This window comes from Micromesistius poutassou (genome assembly GCF_964030765.1).
Source record: "Micromesistius poutassou genome assembly, chromosome: 12".
Classification (NCBI taxonomy): Eukaryota; Metazoa; Chordata; class Actinopteri; order Gadiformes; family Gadidae; genus Micromesistius; species Micromesistius poutassou.
Genome location: NC_140282.1, coordinates 3,874,456 through 3,894,662, shown reverse-complemented (window position 1 = coordinate 3,894,662; position 20,207 = coordinate 3,874,456). Strand labels below are relative to the sequence as shown.

The 20,207-nt window shown below is 42.8% G+C and overlaps 2 protein-coding genes across 3 annotated transcripts in view; both read left to right on the top strand.

Moving 5' to 3' along the window:
* Positions 1-5,076, top strand: part of galnt2 (UDP-N-acetyl-alpha-D-galactosamine:polypeptide N-acetylgalactosaminyltransferase 2) — a 33,437-nt gene extending 28,361 nt beyond the window's left edge. For both annotated transcript variants that reach the window (XM_084475728.1, XM_084475727.1), the window contains exon 16: positions 185-5,076. In XM_084475728.1, coding sequence (XP_084331854.1) covers positions 185-340 — 156 coding nt within the window. In that variant the 3' untranslated portion in view covers positions 341-5,076. The remainder of the gene's footprint in view (positions 1-184) is intronic.
* A 572-nt stretch (positions 5,077-5,648) lies between these two features.
* On the top strand, positions 5,649-15,212 carry smyd2a (SET and MYND domain containing 2a). The gene is made up of 12 exons (XM_084476098.1): positions 5,649-5,879; positions 6,949-7,012; positions 7,184-7,294; positions 7,582-7,642; positions 9,209-9,336; positions 10,143-10,210; positions 10,582-10,684; positions 11,000-11,110; positions 11,229-11,352; positions 11,612-11,786; positions 12,446-12,554; positions 12,897-15,212. The coding sequence occupies exons 1-12, from the start codon at positions 5,707-5,709 to the stop codon at positions 12,978-12,980; spliced, it is 1,311 nt and encodes a 436-aa protein (XP_084332224.1). The 5' UTR covers positions 5,649-5,706; the 3' UTR covers positions 12,981-15,212.
* The last annotated feature ends 4,995 nt before the right edge of the window (positions 15,213-20,207 follow it).

Here is a 20,207-nt window from a genome sequence, read left to right as displayed (position 1 = left end):
CACACACACACACACACACACACACACACACACACACACACACACACCATTACTTATATCACCAATACAGCGTTTGTTCTTGGGAGTTTGTTCTATTACGGTCTCCTTTTCAAAACAAAACTTTGCCCTTCCTCTTTCTTCTTCTGCTTTTTCTTCTTCTTCTTCGGGGCGGGGGGGTTCCCAGAAATGGGAGCAGATCGAGTCCAACTCCAAGTTGCGCCACGTGGGCAGCAACGTGTGCCTGGACAGCCGCTCGGCCCGCGCGGGGGGGCTGACCGTGGAGGTCTGCAGCCCCAGCCTCAACCAGCAGTGGAAGTTCACACTCAACCTGCAGTCGTAAACACCCCACCCACCTACCCCACAACCCACACACAGGGGGACGGCGGCGGAGACGACGGCGACGGTGGTGGTGGTGGGGATGGGGGAGGGGGACGGCTACGGATGGTGGCCTTGTGACAGACTTCCGGATATACAACAGCGGATGAGGGGAGGCGCGACGCGGAGGGGGAACAGAGGAGGAGGAGGAAGTGGATGTAGAGACGTGCAGAGAGAGCGCAGACGGATAAAACGGACAATCTTCCTTTTCCTTCTCTTTCTCGTTCAACGACCCCTGCCCCTCACCGGGAGCCGGGTGAGCAGGTCAGGGGTCGTGGGGGGAGGGGGGGTGGGGTGGGCGTGGGGAGACATGAAGTGTGTATGTTCAGAGGCTGGAGGACGACGACGATGATGATGATGGTGGTGGTGGTGGTGATGACGGCAGTATGGTATATGCTTTCCATCTAAACCACATACCTCAAAGTTATTCTCGACGGTCACCGAATCAAGGGATACACAAACAACAACAAACAAACAAAATCAATGCTGGTGAGAGTGAGAGAGACGGAAGATCTTTCGAACGCTTTTACTTTTTGATTTATTCAGACTTTCAGCGTTTTCTTTTTTTTTTTACTTCATACTGTCATTTCATATTCTTCATACGATTCCACCAAGCATTTATGTTCCTTTTTCAACATGTGTTTTAACGGCCGAGGGGGGCTTTTATTTTCTTGCTTGCCGAGCTAACCTCGGACAGACGCTCTCCCCTGGGTTTGTGATTTAGCTGAAATGTGCTCGTGGGTTGATTGAGTTTTTAAGTTTGACGTTTGATGCTGCTGGTGTGAAAAAGAGAAAGGGGACTCACCGTGCACAGAGCTCTTTTTCTCCACAGGGTCACTGAGGTGGCCGTCTGCGTCCAGCAGAGGACGCAAGCTGCACGGATTCACACGCAAGACACGAGATGGGAGCGACGGATTTGCTGTTGCTTAATTGGTTTTAAATTAGTTTTTTTTTTATATGTGTGACGGTCCTGTCTCTGTGAGAGGGGTGTGGTGTGACAGGGTCAAACAGGAAGGGACGTTCCTGAAACCAGGTGTGTGTGTGTGTGTGTGTGTGTGTGTGTGTGTGTGTGTGTGTGTGTGTGTGTGTGTGTGTGTGTGTGTGTGTGTGTGTGTGTGTGTGTGTGTGTGTGTGTGTGTGTGTGTGGGGGGGGGGGGGTCCAAAGGTTGCTTCAGTAACTCCACATCTCTGCTATTTTTTTAACACGGCCATAGGGAATCCATGTCTCTCAACTGTCGGTTATTTTTCATTTGGTCTGCAGAAACAACCAAGTTCTAATTTCATTTTCCTCCCCTACGTATGTAGGAAATGTATCTGTTGTATTCCAGCTAAACTGTAGAATAATCAAGTGACAATACTGTTTTATTTATTGCTATGCTTCCTGTTATGCTCTCCCTGTGCAAAGTTTTTCCTTTGTCCATTTTCTTGTTGTGCTGACAGGACTTAATCACAGGACTTAATCACATGCAACATGTTTTTGAATTGGCGGTTGGGTAGTCAAAGCGATGCCTAATTTTAATTTACTCTTCTTTAGAGAAACTATATAAAGGTATTATTAACAATAACACAAACTGCTGGGTAGCTGGTGATCATTTTGATAAAATATTAAGTTCTAACATACCATGTACCATTAGCATGTTATTTACATTATAAATCAAAGCTCATTCCCAGTTTAAGCCCCACACATTTCTTTCCAGGTCCAGTAAATCAACATATGGCCGATTTGAACTTTCTATGAGTTGATAATGTTGAGTTCATCTAGTACATAAAAGACTGGTTACATCTGCTTCCTCCCGTGGATGTTATTTTGCGTCACAACAGTTTGGGTGTACTTAATGTTGAATCGGATATCTCTCCTGCCACGCTCCAAAGTGAAGCCAGAGGGAATTGTCTTGTTGGGATGGCAGTAGATTTGGGAAACAGCTTTGATTGGTTTTAGAGTCAAATTACAGCATTAAGGCACGTGTGTGTGTGTGTGTGTGTGTGTGTGTGTGTGTGTGTGTGTGTGTGTGTGTGTGTGTGTGTGTGTGTGTGTGTGTGTGTGTGAGTGTGAGAGTGACAGTGACATCGATTCTAGATATTACATTTATATCAGGGTGGATGGTTCTAGAAAGCGACTGAATTCATTTGTATTTAGTTTTCAACAGAGATGAAGATCCTGACTTATCTTTACCATACCTTATCTTTACCATTTTACACAGTTTACGCCTGGTTTTCCTCCTGTAAGTTTTAACCTCTTTGCTTTATCAAACCTCAAAATGAAAATATGGATATAACAGTTATGCATGTGGACCAATTTAATTTGAAGTTTAATAATGCAGCAAATACTGGAAATTATATTAGCAGCCATCATATTTCTTCCAAGTGATATTTTAGATGGAAGAAGAGTATTAAATTATCCCAATTAATTATTTTTGTTCATTTTTCAGTGAATAGACGGATGGAAAAATGTGTGATGTCTAAAAATGTGCTACTGGCCGGAGGGGAACGTGTCACAAAACCTACTCCACAGACTACAATTCCCAGATGCCCTCATTTGAGTATGTTATGAGGGGTTCCAAAGCACTGGACAAGAGCATCCTCCTACAACATGTATGGACCAGATGAGATCTGTTAACATTTCTTGGGAGTCTCTCTGGGTCTTCCTGTCAACCCTCACTACTTCACATTCCTTGTTGGTTGTGTAAAGAATAACATCCCTCTTAATGTGGGTTCACGGTGGTATGGGACTGCGGCCTCATAGTTTGAGCCACTCTGAACTCGATATTCCCCTTGACTTCTGTCCACGCATACTCTGCTCACCCTACTGCGGGTAACGTAACGCGGCTGTCTTCGACTGAATGTGTCCCACCCTCTAGAGTCGCACCGTCCGACATTTAGGCTCGCAGGACCAGAAGCTGTGGTACAAGACGACCGCAGGATGAAGGTGTAGAGTAAAGAGGCAGCCCCGTTCGATGCTACCTGGTGAACCATAGCACTGTTGACGTTTACCGAGACTGTTCATTTATCTGGTTTTGTTTCTGGGTCCCCTTTCTGTTCATTCTCATTTGTTCTCGCCCTGTCACGTTAAAACAGCAGAGGAAAGCAGGTCAGGCTCCAAGCTTAGTCAGCAGTGTTTTACCGTTAACCCGCTAGCCGCCGTTTGGCCAAACAATACTTGATATGCCTTATTAATTTGTCTTATTTTTCACACAGACCCAACATTGCAACACTGGGATGGTTTGCAGCCCTTAACACATTTCTTAAAAGTTTATTGTTTGTGTTTGATGAGGGAATTTGATTCATTCAATGAATGTTTACATACTTTGTAAACTGTCTCCATGATGAAGTGTTTTCATTTATTTGCAAATTGAATATCCAATCCGTCTACTTGCATCAAAATTCAAATCAATCTGCAGGCCGTGGTAATACTTTCTGTAAAATATTGTTTAAAGCCTTTTAAAATAGTCTTATTGTTTATGTTTTTTATATTAAGTCGAAAAAGAGATGTCATTACAACATCAAGTCCATTGCTTCATTTTAATCAAATGATGAAATGTTTACATCTCTAGCACAATGTGCCAAAGTGTTTTCGTGTTCTTTTTCAGCTGGTCTTTTGAGAGGTAGTTCAAGGGATGTCAAATAATTTTCAATGTTACAGCAACATGCAGATGTCATGCAGACTGAAACGGCCCATGTGAATCTACTGTTATGGCCAACCTTAAAGAAATGGTCTGTTCCTATTGTCCCTCATCCTCTCTTCTTCTTGAAGGTCATGGACCAGTAAGGGGCCTTGCTTACACTCTGCTGTCATCTTACAGTGGCTCAGATGTATACATTTGTAGGCAACCTTATTTGATTTCATTTCATTGTGATTTTATTTTATTTTATTTAGCTCACTTTCTTACCCATACAACATTTTAGCAGAAATTCAGAGGCTGAACCAATGGTTCTGCATTGTGGGAATACAGTAGCCGGGAGTGCGGTCCACATTATCCATGTGAACGTTGACTCAACCAAGTCCTCTTTACGTCTGAGCCAGATATTCTTCTTCCTCTCTCACTGTGCTAAGAGACGTGCCGGGGTTATGTTATCTGGGTTATGAAAGCGCGTCCTTCAAATCATGTATGCCTACCTTGTGCAAATAAACTGCTGCTTCAATGTAACGATAAATTTGGCAAGAAACAACGCCCGCACAACGTGAACTACACACTATCACACTATCACATTCAAAGCCTTGTGCACATTCGCTTACTCAAAACATGTCCCCCTTTTTTTTGTTTGTTTGTTTTTTGTTTAGCAAGTGATTGTAGCGTATGAGCCTTGCAGACCAGTACACAGACGCAGTTTGTCGGATCTACCAGCCAAACCATTCTAAGAACATTTTACAACAGCGACGTGCGCATTGAACAAACGGGTAATTTATTGGGTTTTTCTAAGAGGATGTGGCTTAACTGAATGATGTGACTAAGGGGGACGGTGTTGGGTATGTCTAGGTAAACAACATGTAAAGTGTATATGTTTGTGTATATATGAATATATATAAACATGCGTTGGGGGTGTGTGTACAGGATTTACATGTATACACAGTGTACTCAACTGAGGTTCCTAGGCTTGCCCTGGGACTGTACAGCGCTTCTGGGGTTTGTTTTATAGATTGGGGCAGGAATACAACTTTGAATGAGACGAATAAATGATTAACTTAAATAAATACATTTATATAAAAATAAAAAAACAAGGTGTTTGTCTGTCTTTACAACCGTTTGACATGGACATTGAACAGTCTATGCTAAAAGTGCTTAATCAATTCAAGTTAATTAATATCAGTTTACAAACCTTCAATAAGTTATCAAAACCAGTTACAAGTAGCCAAATATAAATTAATTTGAATGCTCTTAGTAGGCCTACATAGCTTGTAAAAATTGATCAACGTCCAATTGATAGTTATGACATTCATGTATATATAATGTTTATAAATGCCAATATAAGGTCACATATACTTAATTCCTATCCAACTCATTAAAGTAGAGCTACAGATATAACCTTTAATGATATCGATAATTTCTAATTTCTGCAACCCAATAGTGCCACAAATAACAGCTGGTCTAGATGGGCACCCTCTGTCAGTTTGGACGCAGCTATGGCCACTTTATTCCCACGTTGTCTAGAGCGCCTCCTATCCAATAAGCGGCAGTGCTGCGCCCTAGAGCAGGTCTAATCAAATGATCCCGGAAAGGAGAACGCAAAGAAGACCAAACAAGTCATTCAGTAGATAAGATCATTATAGAGCAGTCACGTACAGAGCAGCGGACTGGCAGCGATTCGTTTGAGATATCGGAAGACGGAAGGATAATGAAAAACGAAGGTATCGAGGGGACCGAGAGGTTCCTGAGTCCTGACAAGGGAAGAGGACTGCGGGCGGTCCAGCACTTTGCCGTCGGGGAGCTGGTGTTCGCCTGCCCTGCGTACTCCTATGTGTTGACAGTGAATGAGAGGGCAGCACATTGTGAATACTGCTTCTCAAGGTAACGTCACTATAGACGCCAAACCCCCTGCAGCCCATGATGGTAAAGCTTATTTGCAGATGGGTTGGTAGGCATAGCACAATAAGTAAACAATCTGCTTACTTCAATGTGAATCTCATGGATGTATTGACTAATCATCGTTGTGAAGCCAGGTTAGCGGCTGAACATTGTGTTACAGACGTCGAGAATCTCGAGATATGAGGCGAAATTGGACATTAGTGTGCCTCGTCTTCACAACCAAAGTGCTGTGAATGTGAGACATTGTGACATGTATTTGTGTCCAGTTGAAGGTCCTGCTGCAGAACGTACAGTCGGTTTTGCTCTTTTCATAAGCTTTAATAAATGATCACTATTTAATAGAAAAATGCATTTCTTACTCTTTTATTATTATTTTTATTTTTAAATAACATGTTTATATTGTCCCTCGGCGTTTCCTCTGCCCCCTTTCCGGTGAGCAGCAAAGGTTAGGACTCTAAATATAGTTGGACACGTGCTGCTAGAGGTGGCAGAGTTGCGTTCTTCGGAGGGAGTGTTATTATGAGCAGAAAGCTGATACAGCATTACGGCTTTACACACGTTGGCAATATGTCAAAAATGCATGCAAATGTGTCCCCCAAAAGACTAGGTACCACAAAAAGATGGCAAAAACACCAAGCTGTGGGCTCTGTTTGTTTTTTTGCTTGCCAGTGATGAGATACCATTAGTGCAGTGGTACATTAAATACTCTGACAAAGTTACAATGCATTATTTATGCAACATATGAACGAGTAAAGAAAGCTACAGTATTGATATGATATATGTATATATATATATATATATATATATATATATATGTAATATCAATACCGTAGCTTTCTGTATTCGTATTTATTCATATGGCCCGTTCATTTATTTAGAATATTAAAACTGTAGAATTACATTTCAAGAAAACACGTTTGCAATTTGCTCATCATCTACATGTTACGTGCGTGGCCTGTGGAATCTCTTTGGTCTAAAGTCTAGTGATGAATAATGTCTGTCCTTTGTCCATGTCAAGTTAATAACAAAATGACAACAATTGTGTTTGCAGGAGAGAGGGACTTTCCAAGTGCGGCAAATGTAAACAAGCCTTCTACTGTGATGTCGACTGTCAGGTAAGCCCGTTCATCAATGGTGCATATCTTCAAATTCCTTGTTGGATTGTGGAACATCATCTACAAAGCAGTAATAACACAACATAAGAAACGTGTGTGTGTGTGTGTGTGTGTGTGTGTGTGTGTGTGTGTGTGTGTGTGTGTGTGTGTGCGCGTGTGTGCGCACTACAGAAGGGAGATTGGCCCATGCACAAACTGGAGTGTTCAGCCATGTGTGCCTATGGAGAGAACTGGTGTCCATCTGAAACCGTCAGACTAGTGGCCAGAATCATCATGAAACAGGTAGGAACCCCATTTTACAGGCGTCATTACGACACGGGTGGTGGAACATCATTATGGTATGGTAGGAGTAAATCAGTACACAATCTAATACATTGCTGTATCTAGTCGGTTGAAGTCAGAGGGGCCAAATTGTGCATGACTTTACCAAGCATCACAACAAAAACTTAAATGTCAGAATGAACCATTTCAATGTTGATCAGAGATGAGTTTGATGATGTTGAAAATGATGATGACGATGGTGATGATGCTGACCTCCTCCCTGTTTGTTTGATTTATATCTATTATAGAGAGCGACAACAGAACGGACAGCCTCAGAGTGCCTGCTGCTGCTTACAGAGTTTGAATCCCGTAAGTAGGTGTGTGTTTTCTCGTGGATTGAGCTCAGGCCAGTGGTTAAACGTTCATGTGAGGCGTCGGTTGTATAGTCGTGTATTATAGAATCGGTCATACGGTGACCTTTTCCAATTATTTTCCATTAGGGATACTTACACGTCTTGTCCCCCTGCTGACATTTCCCCTGAGTAGTAAAGCGGCCATCTATTTCTGGTCTGTAGTGCAGGCCAGGGCGCCGTCTCTCCCACTCATTCACAAACAACACTTCTACAGGCCCCTCTCCAGGTGTTTTTACAACCATGCACTGTGCCGCCTGCCACATTCTATTGGCTGGTTTTGAAATAGCTCGATAGGATAATTACAGTGAGTGATCCATGTGGTGCCGGGATAGCTTAACAGAATGGCATTTTGCTCATTCAGTCTTTCACAAATGGGACTTTTTAGGATATACCCCATTTTGGCTACACAATCTGGGAACTGCTGAAATATTATGACAGCAAACAACAATCCAAATGGATATAACAGCATCCAGCGCCTTCCGCTCCGACTGTTCCTGAGACACTTTTTAGATTTGTGGTTAATGCATTGATTTTGTACCGAGCCGGAGACAGGAAGCGCATAAGCCCTAAAACGAGACTGCTGGGCCCATGGTGGACACAGGCTGCTTGTGGAAGCCACCGCTGGGATTTAAACTGGTGGAAAGTAGGGCGGCTGTATGTCGCAGAGCAAGGACAAGAGAGTTGAATTGAGAGCGGGCAGATAAAGGCGCCTCCTGTCAGTTTCTGCAGTCAGAACTCTCCTCTCCTCTCTCTCTCTCCACGTCACCACATGTAATTCCACCGGTCGTCTCTTTTTCCTGGCACCTTTTTCCTATTCTTTCTCTTCTTCAGCCGTTTCTTTTGCCGTGTTTGTTTGTGTAAGTCGTGCCTGGGAGCGCTGGGATCGTTAGGTTCACCCGCTGTGCCATCGACAGTGAACACTGAAGTCCTTCTGCTCTGCCTGTGAACAACCAGAGAGTACCGCCTCCAATCAGGAGTTCTTGCTCCTGATCGGATGAAGTAGGAGGAACTGGGAGACCTATGTTACTGAACAAACCCACCACCTCAGGGATGGCTGTTGGAATATAGAACTTTTTTACACTAAATATCCCATGCAGTTTCTTTTAACATAAAACATTTAAACCCCATAGTCTCGCTCCTAGCATAATCCCCCCGTTTGCCCTCCCCCATCTGCTGTCACCCGGCTGCTAGAGGCCTGAATGTCAGCTGTTGTATAGTGAATAGTGTATAGTACACAAAGTGTAAATTAGTCGGTAAGGTTGACGGTAATGGTTACCGTTTAGCTCAGTTTGACTGTTCTCTTCATTTCTTCATTTCTTCTTCAACTCTTCATTTCTTTCTTGGCATTTATTGCTCTTACATCGCACTCAACACAAGCCCTTTTCTTTGAGGTGCTTTTAACCTGTGGGATCTTTCAGAAATAAACAACTCTTGAAAATCCAATTCCTTTTCCATCCATTTCTCATTTCTTCATGATGGATGTTTTTGTTCTGTTGTTTATGTCTCCTCTATCCCTCCTCAGATCTGGACAAGTTGGACAGCGAGAAGGAGGAGATGAATCAGTCTGACATCGCAGCCCTCCACCACTTCTACTCCAAAAACATCATAGATCTTCCTGACAACCAGGCGCTCATTGAGCTCTTCGGCCAGGTAAAGCCCTGGTTAAAACCCTGGTTAGAGCCCTGGTTAAAGCCCTGGTTAGAGCCCTGGTTAAAGCCCTGGTTAAAGGCCCAGTTAAAGCCCTGGTTAAGGCCCAGGTCAACGAAGAGAGTTATCAATGTTAAAAAAAAAAAAATTCTGAAATATTGGCCTTCATCTTGAATAATAACCAGGTAACAAACACATTATATTTATTGTATAAACAGTATACATGTAATAGAGATAACAACTGTCTACGATGGCATGACTTGACATCTAGGTGGTTTAAAACCTAGATGTCAAGTCACCGTTTAAAAATAGAGGGAGGAGGCTGTGTTAAAATCCTTTTCAAATGCTGCTGTGTCACACATGCAGACAACCACACAGTATGGGTGGGGTCACACAACGCCCCCCTCCCCCCAAAGCCCTCTGCAGCTGTCCAACATTTGTTAGCACATAGACACGGGGGCACCGTGTGTGCTGAATGGTCCATGTGAACACGCATACACACACACAGAGCTGTGTGGTGCTTGTCAAACTCTTTACCAAATGAGCTCCATTAGCTCTGATCCCAGTCTGTCAGTGGCGGCGGCCGCTTAGCTCGCCGCAGCTAAGCTTCCCCCAGGGGGATACTTTCTCTATCCACGTGTGGATCACACCACACAGACACAGCAGGCTGCCCGCCCGCCCGCCCTGTCCTGTCCTTCAGGCAGTAATCAATGACTCGGTTACTGAGTGCAATACATGTTAGTGATCAATGGGTGGATTGATTTGGCCGTTGATCAGTTGATGTTCATCCTCTTCCGATCTCTCTCTAGGTCAACTGTAACGGCTTCACCATCGAGGATGAAGAGCTCTCTCATCTTGGGTCGGCCGTTTTCCCAGAGTAAGCGCATTGGGGTCACTGCTTGGGAGACACTGTTACAAGTACAGTACTTGTATGTCATAAGTGGTAATGCAAAACCAAAGCAAAAATTTCTCTATTTTTTTCAGATTCTAGAAAAAAATCATTGGTATTTTTCTTCATTCCACTGTTTGAATTTATTTTTATTATTCTTAAAACAACACATTTTAATGGTGGGGGTCGTCTTATATTTTCCTCTCTTCCGCGGTAGTACTGGTGCTCTCCAGCTGGTCCCCCCGTGGGCTTGGTTAAAAAGCATGTGCTCTGCTCTATGCTATTGATCTTGCTCATAGTTTTCCCTCTCTCTGTCCCTCTGTGGTCTGTGCGGTGCTGTTGCCTGCCTCCCACTGTAGTGTAGCACTGATGAACCACAGCTGCAGTCCAAACGTCATTGTCACCTATAAAGGCACCGTGGCCGAGGTGCGCGCCGTGCAGGACATCAACCCCGGGGACGAGGTGAGGCCCGACCCTGCCGCGTTGGGACAGGAGACACTGTGTCTGAAATAGAAGCTCTATGACAGAACGTTAACAAGGAGAGACCGAGCATTGCTTCAGATGTGAAATGTATTGATCGAACAATATCCCAGTTGGAATTTCACGTTTGGTTATGCACATGTTGAGTTTCTTTAAAATGAGCTTCAGCCGTGGACAAGAATGTTCGCTTCACTTTATAAAAATGAAATGGGATGAGTCAACGGCTTTCTTTAGCATGCCCTCCTTCTCCTGTTCCTACATCCGCAATGTCTGCCAACCCTGTGTGTGGGTTTCCAGGTCTTCAACAGCTACATCGACCTGCTCTACCCCACGGAGGACAGGAGAGAGCGCTTGATTGACTCTTACTTCTTCAACTGCCAGTGTGACGAGTGCACTTCAAAGTCAAAGGTAGGGATCTGTATACACAGACAAACACACCCTTCAATGTGCATGTTTCAAATTCCAATATTTTCCTCTCTGGGATCCTGCAGTCACTTCTCCTCGGTTCTCCTCTTTTCTCGTTCAGGACAACGCTAAGATGGAGATAAGGAAGAAGCTGAGTTCTCCACCGGAACCAGAGGAAATACGAGCCATGGTTCATTACGCCAAGAACGTCATCGAGGAGTTCCGAAGAGCCAAGCACTACAAGAATATCCTCTCAGGATCTATGACATATCTTCCTCTTGTCTCTTAGCTGATCCATCTTCATTCCTCCAATTATCTGTAATCTCCCTTCTCTGCATTCATCTCTGTGGCTACTTTCTGGCATTGATTCTCATACGGTCTTTTTTTTAAACCCAATATTTACCCTCTGTTTGTATTTACAACACGCCCCCCTCTTCTGTTTTTTCATTTGTTGAAACCTATTTTTCGAAGTTTGTCATTATCGGTTCCTTGACCACTTGACACCTCCCAGTGAACTGCTTGAAATGTGCGAGCTGAGCCAGGAGAAGATGGGCTCTATATTTGCCGACACCAACGTCTACATGCTGCACATGATGTATCAGGCGATGGGCGTGTGTCTCTATATGCAAGACTGGGACGGAGCCATGAGTTATGGAGAGAAGATCGTTCAGCCCTATAGGTAGGCCCAGCTGTCAATCACAGCGACATGCAGGAAATGGCGTGGCATGGCGTATGGAAGTAAGAATCTCCTCGACAATCTAGCTATTGTACCCAACCAAAACCATGAATCCAATTCAGAATCAGTCACTTTTATTACATGTTATGGTACAAGTACACAAGAGTAACATTCTTAGGCTTGTTTCCTCAACAGTCACATAGCAGCAACAATACAAGATAAAGTAAATTAAGATAAATAAAAATAAGTAGCAGTGTCAAGATAGCTCACAAAGATAAGATGACTGAGTGCATTTGACCAATGAAGGGGAATTTTACCATGTGATGGTTCAAGTTAAATCTCAAAAAAGTTTAACTTTGGATACTTTTCTGGCTTAAAGGTGACATTATACCACCAGGTGTGAGTGTGATTAGCCGGTACAAGCCGTTTTGAAAATCGGCCTCTTCTGACATCACAAGTGGCCGGTCCACCTCGATGTATGACGGATAGATGAGCAACGTTTGCTACAGTCCACTGGGTAGGCTGGTAGACTGATCTATCCAGCACACATCTAGGTTGACACGTCCACTAGATCCAACCACACCTGGTTGTATAATATGTCACCTTTTTAAGCATTGTGTCCTCTGATGCATTGTATTCAACGTGTGCTGTGGTACCCCCAGCGTGCACTACCCCCCCTACTCTCTGAACGTGGCGTCCATGTATCTGAAGCTTGGCCGGCTGTACCTGGGCCTCGAGAGGAAGACGCAAGGGGTGAAGGCTCTGAAGAAGGTAACTGCCCAATCCGCTCATTAACAAAAGATTTGTGGAGACAATGTTGCTTCACCGCATCTTGGTTGTAGTTGCACCAATATGGATTATATATGATTTTATCCTGAGCCTGAGCCGGAACTAAAAATGATATATTCGAAATGTAAATGCAACTATATGATTATTGGGTGGCTCATTTAATGTATGAGTGCACTAATATATCATGCGAACATACTATATAATACTAAGATAAATTGAGAATCAATAAAACCAAGTACCACCATGATGTGATCATTAAACCCAATCTGTCACTCTCAGCAGGCCAGTAATTCTCTCTCAATGCTCTTCTTCCTCTGGCTGAAGGCGCAGGCCATCATGGAAGTAGCCCATGGGAAGGACCACCACTATGTGGCGGAGGTCAAACGTGAGATCGAGGAGCAAAACTAAAAGGAGATGCAGGAGGGAGCAGTTCATGTCCACACAGAGGCGTTGGGATTATGCCACCTCGCCTTAAAGCAAAAAGAAAAACACAGCATTTCAACTGCACAGCATGCGTCATGTACCTCCTTTTTCTTTTCTTTTTTTTTCTTGGTAAAGTGATGTCCAATACAGTGTTTTGTGTCCACCGGTTTATCCCCGTTTGTGTTGTTGGTTGGGTTTCTGTTAGCTACGGTTTTGTCTTGTACATATCAAAGTCTGGTCTAGGATGACCTGCGTCAGACATGTCCTGTCCGGCGCAATCTTAATTTGTATTCTTTTTTTAAAGTGGGCATGGCTTCATTTACTAAATGTTTCTAACTGTGTTTGCATTTCCGAGGTGTTCCCTGCCCCCCAGTGTTTGGTAGACTGAACCACGGGTTCCTATTGCAAAGGAAAAACGTGACAACTTTATGAAGTTGTTTTTGATTTTCTTGGTTTCTTGGTTCTGTTTTGTTTGAAGAAAAGAAATATGACACATATTGAGTCAGTTTAATGACTCACCGACTCATCCAACTAATCTGAACCCATTGTGCCATTTAAAAAGATCATCAATAAATTGAATCGTTTGTATTACATTTTTTTATTGATTGTGTAACAACCCATGCAAAGCAGATGTTTTGGAGAGAAGTAGCAGCAACAGCAGCAAGCATTTAAGCTCCAAAAGAGAAACCATGTTCGACTTAACTGTATTATTATGTTACTCACATCTCCATATCTCCCTGCACCAATGCTTTACCTGTGTCGTAGTTTAGTATAACTCATTCAACACCTCTCAGTTCTGCCTATGATTCTGGCTGTATAGATGTTGAACTGACTGTTAAAACTGTGAAGCAATCCCGAATGACCTTGTAGCAGCATGCAAAGAGGTCATAAGGATGAAATACACAAGTGTGTTGTTTTGCTTGTCGTGTACGTTCCTCTTTTTGGGTACCTACATCAAATAAGGATGAGTGACAGAAAGCGTCCTTTAGTGAATGCTGTTACATCACCACATAAAAGGGACTGTTTTAGAGTTAAGCATATACTTAAGTCTATATCTGACTTTTATTTGCATGTTACCTGCATGGTAAGCTTAGCAATCAGAGGCTTCAATGCTCCTGAGCTGGGAGCATTTAGTTATTGTTCAGACCTATCATCCTGAAACAATGGTCTCACCTCCCAAGGTCTTTAGGTCTGGTCATGTTCACACTGGAAATAATGGGGTCAAGACAAGTCCATGTGGAACAACAAGGCTGTACATGATTAATGTGAATTCTGATTCATCAATCAGAAGTTACTGAGAGTTGGACTATTGGTGAATCAGAAGTACCATTCATCTCTAGTGATTGTAATATTCTGAAATATTGCAGTAACTAGTAGTAGTGATGTAATGACTAATCTAATGTTCTCCTTTGCAGTTCAACATCAGCTTATTTGAAAAATTCCTCAGCGCATGTTCCAGGACATCTTTAGCTTGTCATATTTTATTAAAGATGGATAACACAGTTTAATGTTACAATGAATCTAATTCTATACTAAGAGGCATGCACCTTTTTGTTTGAATAGAACAAGCCTTAATGGTAGATTGAATGTAAAAGTTTTTCAGTAAATTGGTGGATGATGTGGATTCAATGTCAATATATTGGCACAGGCACCAAACAATAATAATTCTTTATTGTTCCATTTTTTTAAAAATATGATTCAAAAGTGGGTTCAACAATGTTGCAAAGCCCTGTTTACACATTGTCCTCAATAGGAGCTCCAGGGTAACCCATAAACCGGTTTAATTGTTAATCATATGATTGACTGGATTCACCTCATTGGTACAGAATGACAAGTTAGGGGACTTAATAGACAACTGGAAAGATCCACATATATGATGTGTTGTCTGTGCTCTTATACAGTACTAGAACATTCAGTGTACGTTGTCACCTGCATAGATGAAGGAATACACAATCACCTTGAAGGTGCCTATAGCATTCCAAGCTACATCAAAATCCTGTCCTATAATCCAATAACCACAAAGCCTAATATATTAGGGTTGATTGACCTTAGAGATAAGAAGTGAAGACAATGTTTCCCCAGATTTGCAGTACACACTGTCTTGTTTTTTACTATTTATATTGTGAGCTGTTAGCATGACAGTTACCAGGCATGCATTTTAATGCAGAGGGAATGCACAAATAAATATCTGAGCCTCGAATTGTATCACTACATTGTCTGGACCCTTAATAAATGATTCATGACATTGATAATTTTCTTATTTATTTTGTCTTGCTGTTATACTGTTGTAACATATTTCAGCCATAATATTCTCCCATAGCCACAATACTGAGTAAACATAACATAAGCTGAACATACATAGATGAAAGGGGGCGGGCTTTTAAAGCCACAGAACACGCCCACCTCTACCTGGCTATAAAACTCGGACTCCGCCATTTTAGGGCAGAATCTCTTGGGCGGCGTATCGATTAGATGTAAAGCTTAGAGACGCTCCGCGCGTGTTATATACGATCCCTCTCCTTTTGTTTCATAGACGATAGACAATAGATCAATAACCTTAACCAAATAAAGTAAGTTAAAAGCGATCCTGTCTCGGCGGCCTTTCCTGGACCAAAATATCATAACACTGTATAATGCAAACTCATATGTATCATTTCTAATGTGTGTGGTTTGGTTTTTAGTGTGTTGCTCAGCAATTTGAGCTCTGTTTCGTTTATATTATATTGTGTAATATACGTTTTTGCAAGGAATTTCGAGGTCTGTGTGCAGTCTCATGTGTGAATTAAGTTGCACACAGCCACTAAACCTATTCATACACAGTTTTAGGCTTAAGCCTATCCTATATATTTGCCACTTTCCCAATGAGGCCCACACAAGGCTACACAATCCAGAAATTACCCAGAAGTTTTCACAGAATATCTGTGGATACTGTGGTTGGATTTAGCCCACGTAAATCGTTTCCTGTGTAAACTGAGTAGGAATTGTGGTAGATAAACCGCATTTAACACTTGAAAACACCTGAAAACGTTGTCACCGAACTCAAGGTATTCCACTCATCACATGCTCTTCCATCCAGCAATGTGAAAGCTGTGCTAAGGTGCCAACAATGTGAGAATCAGTTTTCCCTAGTCTGACTTTGCTTCTAAAAACATATGCTACAATCCCTGTGACAACTGCTTCAGTAGAGGGATTGTTCTCTAAACTAAAGTTGATCAAAACCCAGCTCAGAAACCAATGTGGGGAAAGAAGGCTCTCCGATCTTCTGCTGCTATCAATTGAAAGGGATATCCCAACTGACTATAACAAGGTCATTGACATATACAAACACATGGTCAAAAGAAGAATTCTGCTATGACTCCACCACCCACCATCTCCGTCAGTGGCGGATTTAGCAAATCGGGGGCCCAAGGCGAAGATATGTATGGGGCCCACCTCATCCGATCTTTAAAAGAGAACAGAGAAAAAAAATGTACTGACCAAATGTTGGATAGGCAGGTAAAGCTAATCTATGCGGAAGTAAAGGTTGGAGATGAGAAAAAAAATCTTCCCCTTTAAACCCTGCATACACTTCTTAAACTCCAAAATTAAGATGGAAAGCAGAGAACACACAAAGTATAGCACTACACAAACTAATAGTCACGATGGAACCCAACAGAGAATAAGGTTTCAGATAACACCTGTCTTTGCCAAAATGCCAGGAAAACCAGCACTGTTTATTCTTTTTTTTTTAAGATCAAATCAATATCAGTAGTATAACAACACCCTATATATATATGTGTATGTATTAGAGAAAGTGTACAGCTGTGTTTCGTTTTCCTGTGTGCCATAGTGTCCGTGTGATGTCTGGGCATGTTTGGATCTCGTGGGAGTAAGGGTGATGATGGGTTTAGGATGTCAGAGGTTGTATAATGTTTATTGGGGGGTCTGCTAACAGTGACCTGACAGTGACCTGGCTGATCTGGTGGTTAGGTTAGGTGCTGATGTGTTTTAGAGGATGTCAGAGGGAGAAGCGGGGGTTATGTGTTTGTCAATTCTGAGCTGCTCCAGACACTAGAGGATGTTTGTTAAGTGAAGGGTGCAAGGCTGAGTGGGTCTGTTTTCTCGGCGGGGAGAGGAGGGGGTAAAGTGGTCCATCCAGAGATTGTATAATGTTTATTGGGGGTCAGTGATTTTACCAGACACCAGTGGAGGGGAGCAATCCGTATGAGGGTATAATGTTTATTAGGGGGGTTGATGAGTGGAATTAAGGGGTATTGCGTACACATATCAGGATGATCTGATGTGGGAAATGTAGCCAAATGGTCGATAAGCGTCATTGCCACAGTGGTCATGTGTTCGTAAAAGCAGGTGGTGTTTCAGAAAATAGGTTTGAAAGGTTGGAGTTCTGTACTATCCAGAAGCATTCAGCAGCCGACGGCCTTACGCATTACTTCTCAACACGACCAGTGAAACAAATGGATTTCGAGGGCCTTGAAAACCAGTCTACTCCTCCGGGTATGTTCATATATCGCTCACCTGAATCTGACAGTGATTGCTATGTTGGAAGAGATCATATACGTAATCATCCAATCAGAAGACTGGGGGCTGTTTTTGGTAGAAAAGAACAGCATGCCAGAGCGTCATGCATGCATAAAGGAAAGAATGGCTTTGAGTACGAGTTTTCAATTGAGGATGGGTGTGTGCTGTTAAAAGCAAAAGACCGTGATGGTGGGGTGCGTATGCGTACCGAGGATTGGCTACATTGTTAAGTGAAGGGTGCAAGGCTGAGTGGGTCTGTTTTCTCGGCGGGGAGAGGAGGGGGTAAAGTGGTCCATCCAGAGATTGTATAATGTTTATTGGGGGTCAGTGATTTTACCAGACACCAGTGGATGATCAGGAGCAGTGGATGATCAGGAGCAATGTGGGGCGTAGGCCTATGTGTGAAGGGGAGCAATCCGTATGAGGGCATATTGTTTATTAGGGGGGTTGATGAGTGGAATTAAGGGGTATTGTGTACACATATCAGGATGATCTGATGTGGGAAATGTAGCCAAATGGTCGATAAGCGTCATTGCCACAGTGGTCATGTGTTCGTAAAAGCAGGTGGTGTTTCAGAAAATAGGTTTGAAAGGTTGGAGTTCTGTACTATCCAGTGATACAGAAGCATTCAGCAGCCAACGGCCTTACGCATTACTTCTCAACACGACCAGTGAAACAAATGGATTTCGAGGGCCTTGAAAACCAGTCTACTCCTCCGGGTATGTCCATATATCGCTCACCTGAATCTGACAGTGATTGCTATGTTGGAAGAGATCATATACGTAATCATCCAATCAGAAGACTGGGGGCTGTTTTTGGTAGAAAAGAACAGCATGCCAGAGTGTCATGCATGCATAAAGGAAAGAATGGCTTTGAGTACGAGTTTTCAATTGAGGATGGGTGTGTGCTGTTAAAAGCAAAAGACTGTGATGGTGGGGTGCGTATGGGTACCGAGGATTGGCTACGTTGTTAAGTGAAGGGTGCAAGGCTGAGTGGGTCTGTTTTCTCGGCGGGGAGAGGAGGGGGTAAAGTGGTCCATCCAGAGATTGTATAATGTTTATTGGGGGTCAGTGATTTTACCAGACACCAGTGGATGATCAGGAGCAGTGGATGATCAGGAGCAAGGTGGGGCGTAGGCCTATGTGTGAAGGGGAGCAATCTGTATGAGGGCATATTGTTTATTAGGGGGGTTGATGAGTGGACTTAAGGGGTATTGCGTACACATATCAGGATGATCTGATGTGGGAAATGTAGACAAATGGTCGATAAGCGTCATTGCCACAGTGGTCATGTGTTCGTAAAAGCCAACAGAACCCAACAGAGAATAAGGTTTCAGATAACACCTGTCTTTGCCAAAATGCCAGGAAAACCAGTACTGTTTATTTTATTTTTTTTAAGATCAAATCAATATCAGTATAACAGCAAGACAAGTAGTTAGAGTAAACCCCCACAAACAGTCATATACTTAGCAAAACATCACAAACAGCCATATACTTGTACATATACATGTTCAACGCTTTGGACGTTGTTGTTCCTGTCTGTATCCCAAACAGTAGCCGTAAAAAAGTGTGTCAACTTTGGCAGCATTGCCAAATACTTATCGGCGTCTTTTTGTTTTTTTATTTTATTTGAGCTGCTTGGGTAACTTTATTTCCTAACCTTTTTCCTAACCCTTTATTTTCACGTTTAGACTCGTCTTGCCTAGTTTCTGTTTGTGTAAATAAATAAAAAAAATTTGGAGGTTGGTTGGGGGCCCCCCTACTATGGGGGCCCCAAGCGGCCTCCTATATGCCTCTATGTTAAGACCGCCACTGACTACCATCCTCAAAATTGCAAGCACTCACTCATACGCATTAGGCACAGTCCAGCACATGGCTTCCCCCTCTGTGAATCTCTGGACACAAATGTATGAGTTGTTTTGTGTTGTTTTTTTTGGAACATCTAAATGGTGTTCCCGAAATGTCAGACCTCAAACACGCTCCGATACGATATCGATTTCTTAAGCCAATGATTCGATTATTTTCGATGCTTCAGAATTCCCCACGATACGATTTGATTTGATTCGATACGATTCGATACTCAATATTTTTTGCATTATATCTATTAATATAATATCTATCAAATAAATCAACAAACAAAAACTATCATTTGCCTTTTATTGAGAATACAGAAACAGTATTCTATACACACATTAGTGCTTACTGTGCAGGTCTAGTATGGCAATTAGCTTCCCTCACGATTTATGAATGAGTGCGGTTATGCCAGTCTCAAGATGTCCAGTATGCCGCATGGTAAGACCTCATGACCAACTGCACCTTTTTTTTCATTTGTGTGTGTGCATGCATGTGTGTGTGTGTGTGTGTGTGTGTGTGTGTGTGTAATATTTTTGTACATGAGACTGCAAGGGGGACGTTTGCAGTTGTTTTGCATCTCTCTCTCTCTCTCTCTCTCTCTCTCTCTCTCTCTCTCTCTCTCTCTCTCTCTCTCTCTCTCTCTCTCTCTCTAGCCATTTTCACACCTGTCCTCCTCATTTTCGCCCCATTTGTATATCAGACACGTCATTCACACTTATCCACACTTGATGCTTCATATGCGGACATCAATGTTGTTCCGACATCAGACATCAGACATCAGAAGAATCAACGGGGGGTTTAGGGGGGTGGGCTTGCAAGGGGCGGAATATGACGTAGGGTC